Source organism: Tinamus guttatus, unplaced genomic scaffold (assembly GCF_059628265.1).
Source record: "Tinamus guttatus ecotype Peru unplaced genomic scaffold, ASM5962826v1 Tinamus_guttatus_pri_ptg000327l, whole genome shotgun sequence".
In the NCBI taxonomy this organism is placed as follows: domain Eukaryota; kingdom Metazoa; phylum Chordata; class Aves; order Tinamiformes; family Tinamidae; genus Tinamus; species Tinamus guttatus.
The window spans coordinates 9,695,563-9,712,297 of NW_028288861.1; the positions used below are offsets into that span (position 1 = coordinate 9,695,563).

The 16,735-nt window shown below is 41.3% G+C and overlaps 2 protein-coding genes across 2 annotated transcripts; one reads left to right on the forward strand and one right to left on the reverse strand.

The window, feature by feature from the left end:
* The first annotated feature begins 38 nt into the window (after window positions 1–38).
* On the forward strand, window positions 39–2,754 carry SLIRP (SRA stem-loop interacting RNA binding protein). Its single transcript, XM_088529317.1, has 4 exons — window positions 39–142; window positions 286–344; window positions 1,562–1,669; window positions 2,626–2,754. The coding sequence occupies exons 1-4, from the start codon at window positions 49–51 to the stop codon at window positions 2,683–2,685; spliced, it is 321 nt and encodes a 106-aa protein (XP_088385443.1). The 5' UTR covers window positions 39–48; the 3' UTR covers window positions 2,686–2,754.
* Window positions 2,755–3,182: 428 nt separating this feature from the next.
* On the reverse strand, window positions 3,183–16,597 carry SNW1 (SNW domain containing 1). Its single transcript, XM_088529316.1, has 14 exons — window positions 16,534–16,597; window positions 15,511–15,664; window positions 14,531–14,692; window positions 10,246–10,341; window positions 10,050–10,156; window positions 9,130–9,234; window positions 8,971–9,040; window positions 8,340–8,405; window positions 6,982–7,098; window positions 6,653–6,794; window positions 6,111–6,207; window positions 5,180–5,297; window positions 3,510–3,673; window positions 3,183–3,429 (listed from the first exon to the last, which is right to left on the reverse strand). Exons 1-14 carry the CDS (start codon window positions 16,545–16,547, stop codon window positions 3,225–3,227), a joined length of 1,617 nt encoding a protein of 538 aa, XP_088385442.1. The 5' UTR covers window positions 16,548–16,597; the 3' UTR covers window positions 3,183–3,224.
* Between the last annotated feature and the right edge of the window lie 138 nt (window positions 16,598–16,735).

Consider the following 16,735-nt stretch of genomic DNA (forward strand, 5'->3'; position numbering starts at 1 on the left):
CGGACGGGAGGGGCGGGGCGGCCGCGAGCGCACGCGTCAGCTCCCAAGATGGCGGCGGGCGGCGCGGTGCGCTCGGCGGGCGCGCGCGCGGGGAGGCTCTTCGACATCTTCGTGGCCGAAGTGCCCTGGACGGTGTCGAGCAGTGAGTGCGGCCCCCCGGCCTTGCCTTCCCTTCCTCCCTTCCCATCACCTCCCCTCCGCGGTGCGCGGGGCCCGCCGCGTGCGCGCCTGGGCCCGGTCGCGGCGCCGGCCCGAGTAACCCGCGTCTCTCTCTCCCGTCCGCAGAGGAGCTGCGCGAGTATTTCTCCCAGTTCGGCCCCGTGCAGCGGTGCCAGCTGCCCTTCGTGAGTACCCGCTGGGATCCCCAGCTCTGTGTGCCCCGTCTCCCCGCGGCTCATGGTCCTGCTTCAAAGATCCTGCTGGTTTGCGCAAAAATTTAAAAAACAAATCCTCCTAAATTCGGTCATCACTGCCGCTTCTAAATTATTGACCTAAAGGTGTTTTGAGATTCCCCATTATGGCATTACCTTACTGATGGCAAAAGATAAAACCTTTTACATCCCATCTCGATGGCCTGGTGGAGAGATTCATGTCCTTTAGTGATGTGTAGTTATTGATTCACATACCACCCGGGGTGAACAGCCTCGCGCAGAAACCTCATCCGCTTTAGGACGCGCCTGGGAAGTTCAGGACACGCTCAGTAGGCTCTTGCGTGCAGAGGGTTGTCTCGCACGGGTGAAACGCCGCGATACACGTTACTTGCCTGCATCGGCAATTAAACTGCTGCATGGAAGCACTGTGTTGTTTCGATGACTGCCTCAGGAGCGTTAATCCTTAACACTGACAGAATTGTTTCTGTTGCAAATATCTGACTGTGGCCTAAGACACCCTGCCGACACCGTGCCTGAGGCACCAAAACGGTGCCGCGCGACTCCCCCAGCGTGGAGGCTGAGCCTCAGCAGCGGGTGCAAACGCTGCTAACAGGGCCCGAAGGTCAGCGGCAGGGCTGCGGTGGCCTCGCCAGCACAGCTTGGGGCAACAACTGCTCTAGGGAACCTGGTTCAGTATTGTTCTCCCATCTACTGACAACTGTCTCTTTGCCTGGCAAATTACCTCTAAAACTTCTTTTTTTTTTTTCCCCTCACTGTAGTTTGTGCCTGTCACCTAGAATTGGAGCCTACTTTCTTACTAAACAGTGGTTTTGCTCACTGAATCCTTTTCAAAGACTTGGGCAGGCTTTTCCAATCAGGCAGCCATTTAAATGTCAGTTCTGTTCTGACCGGCAGATAAAGGCTGCAGTTTGAGGCAGCCAGCCATGTGTTTCTCCCAACTTCAAATGTACCCTGAAGTATTACATTTCTATGATCATTAAACTCAAATTGAGAGAAAGGGGTGCAAAATGACCTCTGCCCGGCCCCCTCCTGCCATCAACAGGATCTGAAACAAAAGTTTTTTTCTCTCCTGGTGTTGAATATCCTTGTGTTGAATAGCTGTATGAAGTTATAACAGCCTGTGTGAATCTATTCTACAGCAGCTAAACTTTCTTTTTATTGGTAATTAGGACAGAGACACAGGCTTTCACAAACGCTTCTGCTGGATTAAATTCTCGTCTCCAGAAGGTGTACAGAACGTGTTCCAGAAGGACTCCCACATACTTGAGGGTGCCAAGGTAATAGACATGTTAATTCTGTTACTTCTGCCCCACTCTACCCTACAAGTTGCAGGTGAGGTTAGTCACCTAGTGTGGTTAGAGTAGTCTTTTCAAGTAAATAACCCTTTTGTGGGCGCCACTCCCCGTTTGACTCCCTAGCCGGAGCTCAAAACCCTGTACCCCTTACAAGCTAAAAGCATTAATAGGGCAAAACTCCTCAGGAACTTGTGTGCAGCTGGGTACTATTTCTCAGACATGTTTCTTTAGGTATACTCCAACATATTCTACGTACAGGGACACGAAAAAAGGGAAGACAAGGAATTTAAACTCAGCCTTTGACATGTAGTGAAAACAGAGTTGGTGACAGAACTATAATTTCTCAAAAACTCAAGGAGAACACAGCTGCTTGCTTTCAGGGACTCAGGGTAGTTTTAAAGGTTAGTTTTAGTCTAGCTTTCCTACTGAGAAGGATGTTGTCTTTAACATTTCAAATACCAGTTAAGAAAAAGATGATGCTGTGTGAAAATCTCAGTGCATTAGTATACTGTATAAAAAGGTGGCATATGGCAGTAGAAAAAAATTTTGCTCCCCTGCACCTATGAAGTAATGTGTCTTTATCAGAGATACAAAAGCTAAGAGGCTTCTATACAGTGAAATAAAAAGCAGGAGGGCTAACTGCTGCCTGCCTTCTCCTTTCCCAGAAATAGAGTTGCTCTAGAAGCAAAATGCAATAGTACTTCTATTTTATTCTAGGCTAGCCTTATAATAATTACCTCCTAGTAGTTCCACTTGAAACTCTAAGAAGCTTAACATCCATCTTGCTGACACAACCAGCCCTTGCTATGCAGATCTCACCCAACATTCCTGTCAAGATCTTGGCATTTATGGTTGCAGGTCACGAGCCACCTGCCTTCTATAACTGTTTTATGGAATCTTCCTGCCTAACTAATGTGATTAACTTCCATCTCTTTCAGCTCTACCTCAGAGAGCAGAGAGGTAGAAGAGGCGTTCAGCCAAAGAAGGAGTCAAAGTGAGCGCACGGTGGAAGGCAGCTTTATTTCACTATATGTAAAGAAACTAAAATAAAGATTGCTGAAAAACTATGAATGAGTATTTGATTTAGATCCAGCTGTTTCCCCTCTTGGTTCAGATAAACTATGGTCACAGGGAAGAAACACCAAAATCATAAGCTCTCTAGCATCTCTATTAAGACAGGGTAATTATGTACAGCAGGGGAGTTTAACAGATTCAGTAAAAGCTTTAGCTATGGACAAAGCCTAAAGCTGTAGGAAGGACTGCCATTCTTACCCTGAGATGCTGGACTGCAGGGAAGTAGCCAAGTCAGAGCACTTGCTAAAGAACAGTTCTCATGTGAACTGCTTCAGTGCTTTCCCTTCTTCCACTTTCCATGGGTAGCTGTCTCATGTACAACTACGGTGTATGTTTGTCTTCACACAGTACAGAGATGTAAATTTTACACTGCCCTCTCCCTACGCAAAACAGAGTAAAAATACATTTTGCATGAAGTCCATGGGTGTAGTCCATTTCCTTGTTCCTCAAGGAGAGGAAGAACCTACTCCTTCCTCCTCTTTTTGCCCTCATGTTCGTGTTCTTTCGGGCGGCTGCTATCCGAGGGCCGTTTGGAACCACCATGTTGTTTAGCTTCTTCCAGAAACTTGTCCAGACCGAAGGGATCCTCCTCAAACTGAACTGGTCCATCTCTCCCCCTCCCTCTGGTGTTACGATCCGAGTTCGAAAACTCTTTGTCAGGAACAAATCTGAAGGAGAAGGGAGTTGATAGTCAGTTGCTTGGCACAGCAGAGTGCTAGGAGAGAGTATTCTTTAATAATTTTCTTACCTATTAGTCTTTATTCGTGCCTCTAAATCATCACCATACATGTCCTTATCCACATTTTTGCTTGGTCTGTAGATGTTCTGGGCCATATCCTTGCCACTTCTCCAAGGCTGGTCATAAACATTATAAATTTCATCCTCTCCTCCAGCAAAGCCACTGTCCATACCCTGTGAAGAAGCAAAAATGAACAGCAGTATAATACAAAACAGTCTGCAAAGCTTCAAGTAATTTACTTAAAGATACACTTGCAGCATGATCCAGATTCATCCAAGCACTTAATTAGGATGTATGTACAGTTTTGGGTATGGGCTTAAGTCCAATCGTTCCAAGTCTCAGTCAGGGACACTTCTCTTTCATAAAGCACCAGGGAGAATTACAGGCCATGGGCTTTTTAGAATAATGAGTACTTCATCCCGCCTTCCAAGTACAGCTGTCTACAATAGCAAGTGAAAATGATAACAAAATATGTATTTGTTAGAACTTCTAGAAAACATGGTTTAAGGTAACTGATCCAAATCACACAGAAGCTTATGCAATCTGTGAAAGCAGGAGGAAGGCCTGCTTTTCTCTTAGATCTATCAGCTTTTCTGTCTGCTTGCAAGTCCTTCATTCGATGCATTAGGAATACTGATTAATAAACTGCAGAAGTATTCAGGGATGTTTTGAAGCCTAAAACATTCTTTTTAACTCTGAATAACATAAAATAAACAGAAAATAAATTTACTGAATCATAGAATCATAGAATGCTTAGGGTTGGAAGGGACCTCTAGAGGTCATCTAGTCCAACCCCCCTGCACACACAGGGTCACCTAGAGCACGTGGCACAGGACTGCATCCAAGCGGGTTTTGAAGATCTCCAGAGAAGGAGACTCCACAACCTCTCTGGGCAGTCTGTTCCAGTGCTCTGTCACCCTCACTGTTAAGAAATTTTTCCTTAAGTTCCTATGGAATTTTTGGTGTTTCAGTTTCTGGCCATTTCCTCTAGTCCTATCAGTGGCCACCACTGAAAAGAGACCATCACCGTCCTCTGCACTCCCTCCCTTGAGGTTCTTATAGACACTGATTAGATCCCCTCTCAGCCTTCTCTTCTTCAGGCTGAACAGGCCCAGCTCCCTCAGCCTCTCCTCATAGGGCAGATGTTCCAGGCCCCTGATCATCCTTGTGGCCCTGTGCTGGACTCTCTCCAGCAGCTCCACATCCCTCTTGTACTGTGGGGCCCAGAACTGGACACAATACTCCAGATGTGGCCTCACCAGGGCTGAGTAGAGGGGCAGGATCACCTCACCCTGTTAAAAAGCCATCTTAAAAGATACAAAGTTAACACAATGGCAAGTATTTACTTGCTTCTCTCTGGAGTAGATTTCTCTTAGTCAGTATGTTTAGGCAGAAGATAGAGTCACTCCAAATAGAAGACAAAATAGCTTCCCCTCCCACTTCCCAGCCCAAACCTTTAGTGCCATTATATACATATATGGATTATCCTTTCTTTGTTGCAACAGCTATGCCAGAAAGGAGATGAACAGTAGTGATGCTGAGCCTCCTTCCAGTGCTCATGCACACCACCCATGAGTACGGAGCCCTTCCAGTACTCTAGCCATAAACCCAAAGCAAAGGTGAGCTGTTGGCATGGCCTTCTCCTAGAAGACTACACAGCTGGGAAACAATATTTTTACCTTGCTCTGGTTGAAGAGCCTCTGGTCATATTGGACTTCGTTGGATGGCCTGGGGTTGGGTATCCCTAAAGCAATTACTTCACTGATATCTCTGTTCTCATTTCTCTGCAACTTTGACCTGATTAAAAATCAAATGTTATTAACTCAGATAAATGACATTTCGTTACATGCTCAACTGCAACCTCATGCTGTATTAGTTACTAACAATTTCCCTTGGGAGCTTCAGTTTGACTTTTGACCTTCCTTACTATGTAACATGTAAAATTTGTCTCCTGGCAAGGAAAACACTTGGGAAAGTTAAGTTCAGCTGGGCATGACATTTACATTTGCTTTTCACTATCTGCAGTTTACATCAAGCTGACTTGGTCTAAAATGACTTTTTTTTTGTAAGAATCAATGTAATTAATTATATTCTAGGAAGGCTGAGCGATCTAATTTTAAGATATTAGAAATTTTAAGCCTCCAGAAATCATTTGTCCTCAAACATCTCACTGACTTAACCAAACAAGATTCACTTACACTTCAGCCTACACTTATAGGCTTATCTATACACTTATAAATCTAAGCTCAATTAAAATGAATAGGTTGAATAAGTACAGCCACTGATATCCCAGTCTCTCTGAAGGCACAGGACCCAGGTTTCAATCTTCACAGTGAGCATGTTAACTAAAATCAGAATATACTGAAGATGTGATCAAAGAAAATACTAAAGTAAAAATACAAAGAAACCACACTCCTCCTTACACATCTGGAGAACCCTAAACTTCTTTGGTCAGACATTTTTCGCTGAAGATACTCATAGCAAAAATTCTCTCTCTCTCTCAAAAAAAATATATATTTATATGAAGAGAGAGAGTGAGAGATGACACAGTTAAGTGTCAGTTAAGCCAGTGAGAGTACAGGAAAAAAGCAGTTCCCTTTTGCGACTCACCTTTTTTCAGGGGCTGCCCTGGACAGATTCCTGTCATGCTGTCTCTCTTTGCGCCGGTCATGTCTGATTTCATCTCTCTCTCTAGCCTCTCCATCCTCTGCACAAATAGGAGATTGCTAATTATATATAAATATTTGAAATTTGAATGAACTATGCCACAGTCACTCACAGAGTAATTTAATGTGGCACTAATTTACAGAAGAAAAATGACCCTTAACATTATTTAAATTATTACATTTTATGCAAACTGAAGAGAACATAAGGAAAACCATATCTTTCTTACACCACAATTAATTGTCTTTGACAAGATATTGAAGTAGACATTTCCAAAATTATGTTTTCTTGCCTTTCAAAAACTTAATAGTACTTGTTCATCTAGGAAGCAAAACCTGAAAACGCCCACAAATCTCATATCATACTTAAAAATTATATTTGATATTTAGCTACTATAAGTTCTCAGTATATATTATTATATATTTAGCTATTGTAAGTTCTCCCAATCTGTACTTTAAAGAAGTAAAAATATATTTTTATAAAAGCACCTTTCTCAACATGGGTTTTGATCCCTGCCCTCCTCTCTCTGGCTTTCTGGGCCATTTCTCTGAGCTTCTCCTCATGTTTCTCCTTTTCCTTCTGAGCCATCTTCCTCTCCACCTGGGCACGCATCTCTACAGCTTCCCGAGCCTGCATCAAAACAAAATCCGTGAACTCCAACAGATGAACCCAGGCTGAACCACTGATTCAAGAATCTTGGGCAAAAGACCTTACGTCAGCACAGCAACAAGACAAAATAAAGAGCTACAGCTTATTCACAGTTGATTTTCCCAAGGAAATGAACATACAAAGAAAGCGGAACAGCCAACCACCTGACCTTTCTGTCGGCAATATAGAGAGCTTCAGCCAGCTTGGCAAAGTTTTCATTAATGTGAACTGTCTGCAGTCCTCTGCCATCTGCAGCCAGGCGCTTGTCTAATGGAATGGTGTAACCCTGGAAATGAAACAGAGAGTTAATCACAGAAATGAGCAATAGGTAATGAAACAAAAAATCCACAAAACTTGGCCCATCATTAATACATCTCTGTAGACCTGCTTTAGGCGTTTTGCTGATGTGTATCGGCAATACTAGCTTCTCTTCATGTTTTCCCTTATTAGGATTATGTTTTCCCTTACAATAACATTTTAACAGAATGATAGTTTTTATCAATAAGCTCGCTTTTTGCTTTGTATCAAAAACTTCAGGCAACAGCCTTCCTACTCTCTAAGCAATTTTAACATTTGTGCTTATAATTTAAATTCCTGGAACTAGTTTCATACCTACTGAAAGGTTAGATGATCCAAAATGACAAAAGGGGGAAAGCTGTCAGCAAAATTGAGACCAAATTTAGACTTTGGCTTCCAAAAGCAAAAAATATTTATAGAAGTTATAAGATTCTTTATAGAGAGCTCTACAAAATGTTTGCCTTGTTTCTAGCATCTGTAACCTAAAATTTGATCTAATTAGTGTCAGTTCCAGTTACGCAGCTGTGTTGGGGGCAGAAAAAAGTAATATCCTAACATGCAGCTTTTCCTTCCTCCACTTGGAGAGGCTGCCTCAAAACAAGAGCTTGATAAGTTTCAGAACTATTAGACCAGGCACTGCAACATATTATAAATTCTCTCTTCTCTCTGAACATTAAAATAAGAAAAATCTTACCTAAAGAAAACAACAAAGGGACAGTGCATCATCTTGCAAAAAATAAAAATAGCTAAGCTAGATGGTAATGAAAATTAATCAGTGCAGAGATTCCAAAAGAAAAACTTTCAGATCTCTCTGGAAATTTAGACTGCATTATCAGAAAAAATATTTTTTTGCTTGCTTCTCTAAAGATCACGTTCCACTCTTTCAGTTTATATGGCTTTCCTCTGTGAGCACTAGCGGATTTGGTTTTAGGCTCCACATACTGCACTATTACTGGGATTTTATCTAATGCTATTTCTTCTCTAAAATACACAATCTCTGCCATGAAGTAATATATTCTCTCTCAGCAATATACTCCTGTCCATTTGACAAGTATAAAATGTAGGCAAGAGAATAAACAAGCTGTATAACTGTGTGTTATCCATGATAGAAGCAGCCGGTTTCTGAACTCTAGAGTTTTAAGAACAGTGTTGTTCAGGCTGTAGATCATTCATAGAAGTCTCCCAGCATGGTGCAATTTTAAGAGGGTGAATTTATGACAATTTATTTACCTTTGCATTTTTCCAGTTTGAAATGCATGGGGGAATTTTCCACTCTTGCTGCTCTTTCACAGTCATCTGATTTGAGAGTGGAAAGAAAGTCATTAGCTTTACAGCAAAAAGAAACACATTTGTCTTTATCACAGGCAGCTGTTAAACTACTGAAACAAGTGAGAGTACAAAGTTCAGGACACAGCTACAAAAACCCCAACCCTTCTGTGAAGCAGGGAGATGTTCATTTGCCTACTGTGCCTTTGTTAACAGAAAGTTACGACACAGCTATTGTCACCTCCTTCTGAAGTTGTGATCACAGAACACAACTGAATAGTGAACTGAGTTCAGGTTGTGAAAACTGATGAACCAGTACATTCATCTCCTATAGTGAAAATAACCTTTAAAACACAAATAAATTCTCTAGTGTGGTCTACAAGCAGCATAAGGGAATCAAGGCCAGAGCCTCAGCCAGCTCATCCATCTCTGGAAAAGCAGATCTGCCTAAAATGTATGAGAATTGTACTTAACCTTCAATGAGCCACAGCACTTAGTATCACATCAAGAGGATGCGTGGAAATGAGATATATCAAAGTGGAATTTGAAAACTCACTCAGAAGTCAAACCTGAGAACAACTACTGTGTCTCATACCTTTCTACTGGGAGAGTGCATTACTGGAGCTGGAGGAGAAGGTGGTCCCCGTGGAATTTTCTTATTAATTCTGAACAATTAAAAAACAAACATGATCAGCACTGTATGGAAATGCACTTCAGAATCTTCATTTGCCATGAAGAAGTTCTTAATAGTTACTTGAATCTTGGAGGCTCCATGGGGTCCTTCTGCATTTCTACCATCCGAATAACTCTCTGTTTTGCTCCAGAGTTGAAAGCCACACCTTGCTGAGATGGTGTGTACCTGAATAAAACAGACAAAACAGATCTTCGCATACAGCCAGACATTCCTGCCCCAGCTTTCATGCAGTTCACTATTCAATTATTCACATTCGTTTAAGACTCTTCCACTATAAAGACAGGAGCTGGTGAATGCACAGAGGATACTGAACTAACACAGATCTTCAGCTACACCAGAAAAAAGCGTCCTTCCTGGGCTACATTCTCCCGTATTCATCTAGATTCCAAGGTAGGAAAAAGAACAAACTAATAAACTATGCATGTCACCCATGTCTTTCCTTATGTTTGTGAATCTTTGGGGACCATTTATGGTGGACCCACTTATGGGGACCCCTTCACATACTCAGAATTCATCTCAGGCTAAACTTAACCCTGTTGTGTAATGAAATTCTGTGTTTGCAGCAGAGAATCATCATAAATATGTAGCAGTCTCCTAATAATTCCAAATTCTTTACAATTCCTCATTTTTACTTAAGGGAACAATCCTGCTGCATGCTTTGTTTGAGGGACAAACTCCCAATGAAGAAGCTGTCTCCAGGGCAGCAGGACCTACAGTGCTCCCTGACAAACCTGTAATTTGTTGCTGAACAACATTAATTCCTCAGTTTCACAACTACTGAAATGTTAACACAAAATTCAACACACTTCAAACTAGGTTGTCATTAGCAGATGAATTCAAGATACGTAACTTGCTTTCACACTACCTCCAGAAGAACAGAATTTAAGGGTAAGAGCCTTGTTCTCAGGGAATCAAGGCATGTCTTTGTTTTATTCTATTTTCTATGTAACAGCACCTCAGACACACCCAGCACTACTTACCGGATGTATTGTGCAGGAGCCAATTTATCAGCTGCTCGAACTGGCATGGCTGCTGCCACTTTCTGAGACACTGATTTTTCCAAGGCTGCTCTCGTCTTCTCTGTGATCTAAGACAAAAATATCAGTGTGCATCTCATCAGATATGCAGGACACACGGTGTACCTCAAATAGCTAGTCACATCAATGCATACAATACCTCTCTAATTGTTTCCTCATCAGGTCTTTGCAGTTCAGGATCATCCACATTCATAACCTCTTTTGGCACAAGATCCGTGTATTTGCTGTAAATAATCTGAAGTACATGATATTTTATTAGTGTTGAAGAGTAGGAATAAATAGAAGTTTTCCTAAGGAAATATTTTAAGCTTACATTATACTCTAGGTACTAATTAGCACTTATTTACAACTCTAACTGCAGTGCAATTATACATTTTTATTGACCTTCATAGAATAGGAAAATAGTCTGGACTATTTTAAAAATGGAATAATCAAAGTAAAGAAGCAATTTAAGTATTAAAGTAGAGCTGGGATTAGACACAATCATTTCCTGCTTTCCATTCCTACACCCTTCCTTTCTTGGTCTTCCTACGATATACTCAAAACTGACATTTATACTTCAGTTTTCAAGGATCACTTAGCAGTTAGTTTTCTCCAGCCTTAAAGCCCACAGTTAAATATAGGCGAAGAACAGTATTAGACAGCTGCTTACTTATTATTCCAAGTGAAGCGCACGTCCAACTATGAAACTGACCTCAAAGTACTAAGAGCCATTCACTGCTTTCTATCCTCAACTCCTAGCATTTCTAATCCTTTAATATCAGTAATAGTTCGGAGCCTCAGAAGTTGAATTCAAAACATCTGAGGAATAGTGTCCCTCTACAGTAATTAACTCTAAGTCCGAAGAGTCTTATGGCATGAAAAACTTATCATAAGAAAAGAGCTCAGATTACCCCAAAAAGAAAAAGAAGAAAACAAAACACACACACACAAAAGTGCACAGGAAGGGCTCTAAGAAATTCTTTCAAAACTATGGTATATTCTATTCTCTGAAAGACATCTGAGATATAAATGAATTACATCAACTAATTAACCCTCCCCTCCAAGCACTGCACACATACTGGAAGCATCAGAAGCATGGATCAAAAACATGGATGAAATTAGTCTGAAAATACCAAAATTCATATCACCATCAAAAACTCAACACAGTTGCACAACCTAATCAGAGTCATTTTTGATGCAATAAAGACAGTGTCAGATGCACTGCATTGCTTTGCTAGATGTTTATCTCATTTTAACAGCAATCTTCACTTTATTAAACTAAGATAAAGAGCCTAAGACTGTTTCATATTTTATCATGCCCTCTATTCAGTACCCTTTTTCATCCATGAAGTTAAAAAGGAAACAATCAACCTGTATTTCAGGTACTTCGTTTTGACTGCTACTGAAAAACAGAATCTCAAGTCTAGCCACAAACCAAATCTTCAGTTTTGGCACAACTAGATAATTCCTGCTATGGCAGAAGCAACCTTCACAGGCAGCATTTAGAAAATGCTCAGAAAGAGAATATTCCTAACTCATCAGATGCAGGAGGATTTAGTCTTAAATCACACTGAGTTCCACAAGAAGCTTGATAAGAGGTGTCTTGACAAAAAGTGATTTACTTTTTAACACTTCAGTCATGCCCCTCATTGGATTTTATTCTGAATATTCAGTGCTTATCAATACTATGTGTAAATCAAGAAGCTACTACTAAGCATTACAGAATAAACGCCTTTCTTTTTAATTTTCTCTTTTTATAGAAAACAGAATAGTTTCATCATCTGAAGTACATGACAATTATCTGGTTCAAAGCCTGGCAAACATAACCCAGAACGAATTGCTGCCAAGCTCTCAAACAAACCTCTACCGAGAAATTAAAAAGGTTATGAGTAATGAACACTTTCAATTATTTTAGCTCTATTCATGTTCTCTTAGTCTGGCCTACTGACAACTACCTCTTGTGAATATTTCAATTTCATTCACAATCTTGAGAGAAAACTGTACATTGTATCTGTGGTTCTCTTCCCTCCATTAGCATCTAAGCCGCAGCACTGGACCAGCAAGATGAATTTTGCACAGAAAATAGTTGTCATCCTTGTCATAAAAAAGTTAAGTCTAGCAGCACCATTTCTCAAGTTCACTCCCCTTCCTGTCCCTGTAAAGGCATAATGAAAAAGTACCTCCTTATTTTCCTAATAAGAAGACTGAGCACCAGTCTCCCCAAAACACCTCTGTTATTGATGCTCCAAGCACTATTTTAGGCTGGCTATTAGTGACATCAACAGGGGCGGTACTGGGAAAATGCACAGCAGTACAGCTAGCCACGCAGCCAGTGATGGAAGTCTTTCACCTGGAGCTACCTGGAAATTGATCGTTGGATCCACAAGGTCATGTGTCCAGATTTGTCTTCACCCACTATATCACATCTACCAGACTTGCTGCTAGTTCCAAACAGAATGTTTGTCACACTGTCTCTATTATATCCACATTTTTTGAAGAAACTTCTCTGAAGCAACTATTTTTAAATGGATAAGGGAACAGATGCAAAAGACATGTTTACTAATACTCTCTGAGGTCCCTCTAAGACAAATCAAGCAATAGTATTTCTATTACTTCCATTTCAGTTTTTTCAAATATCTAATTCTCCATCATTTTCCCCCGAAAACTCCCTTGAATCATGATATTTGAATCTTCAGTCTCAACATTTACATCCAACTGGATGTGATCAGAATCAACTTGATCCAGAATACAGAGTTTAGAGTCAGGAACTACGAAACCCTAATTGCAGTTCTGCTATTAACAGATTCGAGTTTTGGAAAAGTCACTCATCTCTTCCATACTGATTGGTATGGTCACAAATTACTATTATTTCTTCTTCACAGAATGTCATATGGATAAGTTCATGGACACTGACACAGATCCTCATGAATCAAATACAACAGATGTTAACAGTTTTAGTTTAACCTCATTATCACCTTAATATCTTTAAAAATTACTTTCCAAGCTTCTTTCCAATTACTTCTTCGAAGATTTTGCTCCACAAAGTGTTGCAAAGACATGTTCTTTGAAGCATTTTCCTAATTGAGCCAAGTAAGGCAGAAGAATTTCTGAGCTACTACACAACCTTAGAAGATCAAATTTCTACTTAATATCAAGTTCAATCCCAAAAATCTGTAAGTGTAATTAATATTTTAGCATCTTTACCTTAGCAAGTAATTCAAGATGCTACATAAAATATTGATCAAAATTTAGTGACAGCCCTCTCAAAATTACAGCCACTACTCATGTTTCTTTTTCTATCCCCATGACAGCTTGGAGTCTGATCAACTTAACTATTTTTTTTCAGAACACTGTAATAACTTAAGATCCTTGTGTATCCATGAGGATATTCAAGATGTGACACTTGCTTGACAATCAACTAACTATTAGTTAAATCTATAATCATCCTGGTACTACCTTTTAAGCAATCAGAAATTGCAGGAGCAGTTAAAATAAAATCCTGCCTGTTAAAACAAACAAGAAAAAATCTCCAGATACTCTCCCAATTTTTGGCTTGAGAGACAAAGTTCACCTCTTGCTTGCCTCTTCAGAAAGCTTTCTCACCATCCTGCTCTCTACTAAGGTAGGGGGCATCTTACATATCCATAAGCTTTTAAGGCACTCTACAGTAAAGCAGGAGAAATTGAATTGTTATATTTAAAGTAATTAGCTGCATACATCACCTAATATAACCTTTTAAAGCTCTTTTCAGATTCTCCTCAGTGCTACCTAGGGCTCACTAAGACTCTAGTGTCATCTTCTCTTCTTTAGAAAGGCTACTGTGTACATGAAATTGAAGCTTGCTCCCATTAAATTAAATGGAAGTTTTGAACCAAGCTTAATACAGAAGTCTTGGAGTATAAACATTGGCAATTCTTCTGCTGCAATTTAAAAAAGAGAGAGAGAGAGAGGGAGAGAGAGAGAGAGAGAATCTCTTCCCCACCAAATACCGAAAACAGACAGAAGCATCAAATATTATATTAATAAGGTAGAAGATGTATTATCCTAGAATTTAAATTTGCGTTTTTGTGTGCTTCACCCACCCTGACTTGCCATACCAAAATGATGTGCTCTGTGACCAAGCCTGCTCTCACTGGAAAGCTAAGGAAGGCATGAAAGTTTTATACATAGACTTTCATTACTGTTATCTTAACTTTTAATTACAAAATAGAGAAGATGACACAAGCACAGCAACTGAGTCCTAGTTGGTTATATTCTCTAAGCCAAGTGTTCCTATCACTCTGATATTTTTCAGCTCTTACGCTTATAAGAAAACAGGAGTACACCTCAAGGAGGTAGTGCAGTTGTCTAATGCCAAATCAGTAAGTTGAAGTACGCCCAAAGTGTACATATAAAATAGCCCCGGTACACGCTCCCAGTCTACACATTTGAAGGAATATTACCTTATCCTTTGATTGGCCTTGTCGAGCTATTGCATCGTATTTTATTTTCCCTTCTGCATCCACTTGAACTGCCAGAGCATTGGACATTTTCTTCTTTTTGCCCATATCCAATGGATACTGGGCCACATGAATTTCTGGGAAAGCGCCCCCATCTCCAAAATCCTATAAAAAGGAATGACAGTGAATGACAGCAAGAAAAAAAGATCATATATGATCTGCCTATTCCCCCCACCTCACACACATGGAACAAAATAATTAATTAGTTCTAACAAAACAAACAAACAAACACACCCAACAACAACAACAAAAACACTTTAATATTAAAGCTGTTGAAAGAGCAATGGATTTCAACTCTTGCAGCTGACGTTATGCCAAACAGCCCAGGATCACAGCTAGCTACCATTCAAGATTACCATCCAAGACTCTGTTGTCAGTAACATACTTTTTTTTTTTTTTTTTTTTTTTAAAAAGGCAGATTTTAAAAATCTCCTCTCAACTCCAACAAAAGTTTCTCCCTCCACACTACCAGCTACCTTTTGCTACCCATAAGCACAGAATTATATTCTGTTACATATATCTGCTTACTTATTCCAGCTGGAATCCAGACCATCTATTTAACAAATAATGAAGAGGGTAAAATACAGATCTTTTCTGGAACACCTCTGCATTCACAGATTGTGAACTGAAATATTTCCATATTTCCACATTACTTCATAACAATTTCTAAAGGAATGAGACTGTACAATACACTGTACACTGCTTACGATAAAACTTTTAAAATAACACAATGAACTACAACAACTTCCTCCAACCCAAGAACATATCTATGACGTTTAACAGAGGTTCACCAGATAGCAAGGATTCACACAATTCTTGTGCTACATTCAAGACACTCAGAATTTATTTCTGCAGCAAAAACACATACTTCTTTTTTTTCTTGGACAGAGACACAGTACCACAGTGTGAATTTAAACACTCACCTCCAGCATCCGTGGTATCCATCCTTTCCGGTAACCATATGGGGGAGGTTCTCTTCGTGATGACACTAGAGCAGTTTGTCTTGATCTTTGTGCTCTTGCCCTTTCTTCTAGCTCTAGCTGGTCCTGAGACAGCTGGGTTGGAGCTGGTAGAAAACTGAGTATCGATAGATATCACCAAAGAAAAAGAGAGAGTTAATTTTGAGAATTTCACTCAACAAGACTCAACCTACACTTGAGTCTACAATTAGATTTATTATTCTCTACCATTGCTCAATATAGGTTAATAAAATTTCAGCACTGTCCTCATGAAGCAAAATACGGTAACTTCTAAGTTTAAAGGGGCAAAAGTGATTTGTGCTCTGTCAGTATTGTAGAGAATTTCTATAAAATCTGATATTAAATTCACTCATATTCACATTGGAACAAGTGTGTCAGTGACGCAACAGAAGTGTGTCAACGACAGAACAGAGGTGGGCCGATGATAGAACAGAAGCGTCACAGACCACTATGTATCTTTGCCACCCTTATCAGTCAGGCAAAAGAAAACACACCCTTAGTTTCTGCCACTTCCCCTTCTCATCTCTCAGAACAAACATCCAGGAAGAGATCTATCAACCATCCTCCCCATGGGCACTGAACACTTGCCGGCCAAAGGCAAAAACTCGACTCCCAAATTCTTGACTTCTGACTTTTCAGCCCCTCTAAACGGCTTTTTACACGCCTCCACCCCCACGAAACCTGCAGGGCTCCGATCACCGCATGGGGGCCGGGGGCTGCTTCGCCTGCTGAGGCGGAGCGAGAAGGGGCCCCGGGCCCAGCAGGCGGTGCCCAACGAGCAGCTCCCGCCGCTCCCCGGGCCCGGCCTGGCCTCATCGTCCGCACGGAGCGGCGGCGCCCGAGGCACCGCTGCCCGGCGGGCCCGCGGCGCTCTGCGCAGCCTGAAGGCCCTCGGAGCGACCAGGGAGACGCGGCGGGCGCAGAGAACAGCCCTCCGGCCTGAACAAGCCGAGGAGCCGCACGCACCTGGTGAGCGCCATCTTGCCGCCTTCGTCGTCTTCTCCGAGGCCAGGCTGCAGCGGGGGAAGGAAGGGCGGAGAGCGTGCCCGCGCATGCGCCGCGCAGCACCGCGGGCGGCTGGGAATTGTAGTCTCAGGACAAAGAAAAGGAGGCGGGTGAGCCCTGCCTCGGCGCGCGTGCGCGCGTGCCGCAGTGCTTCCTGGGAGAC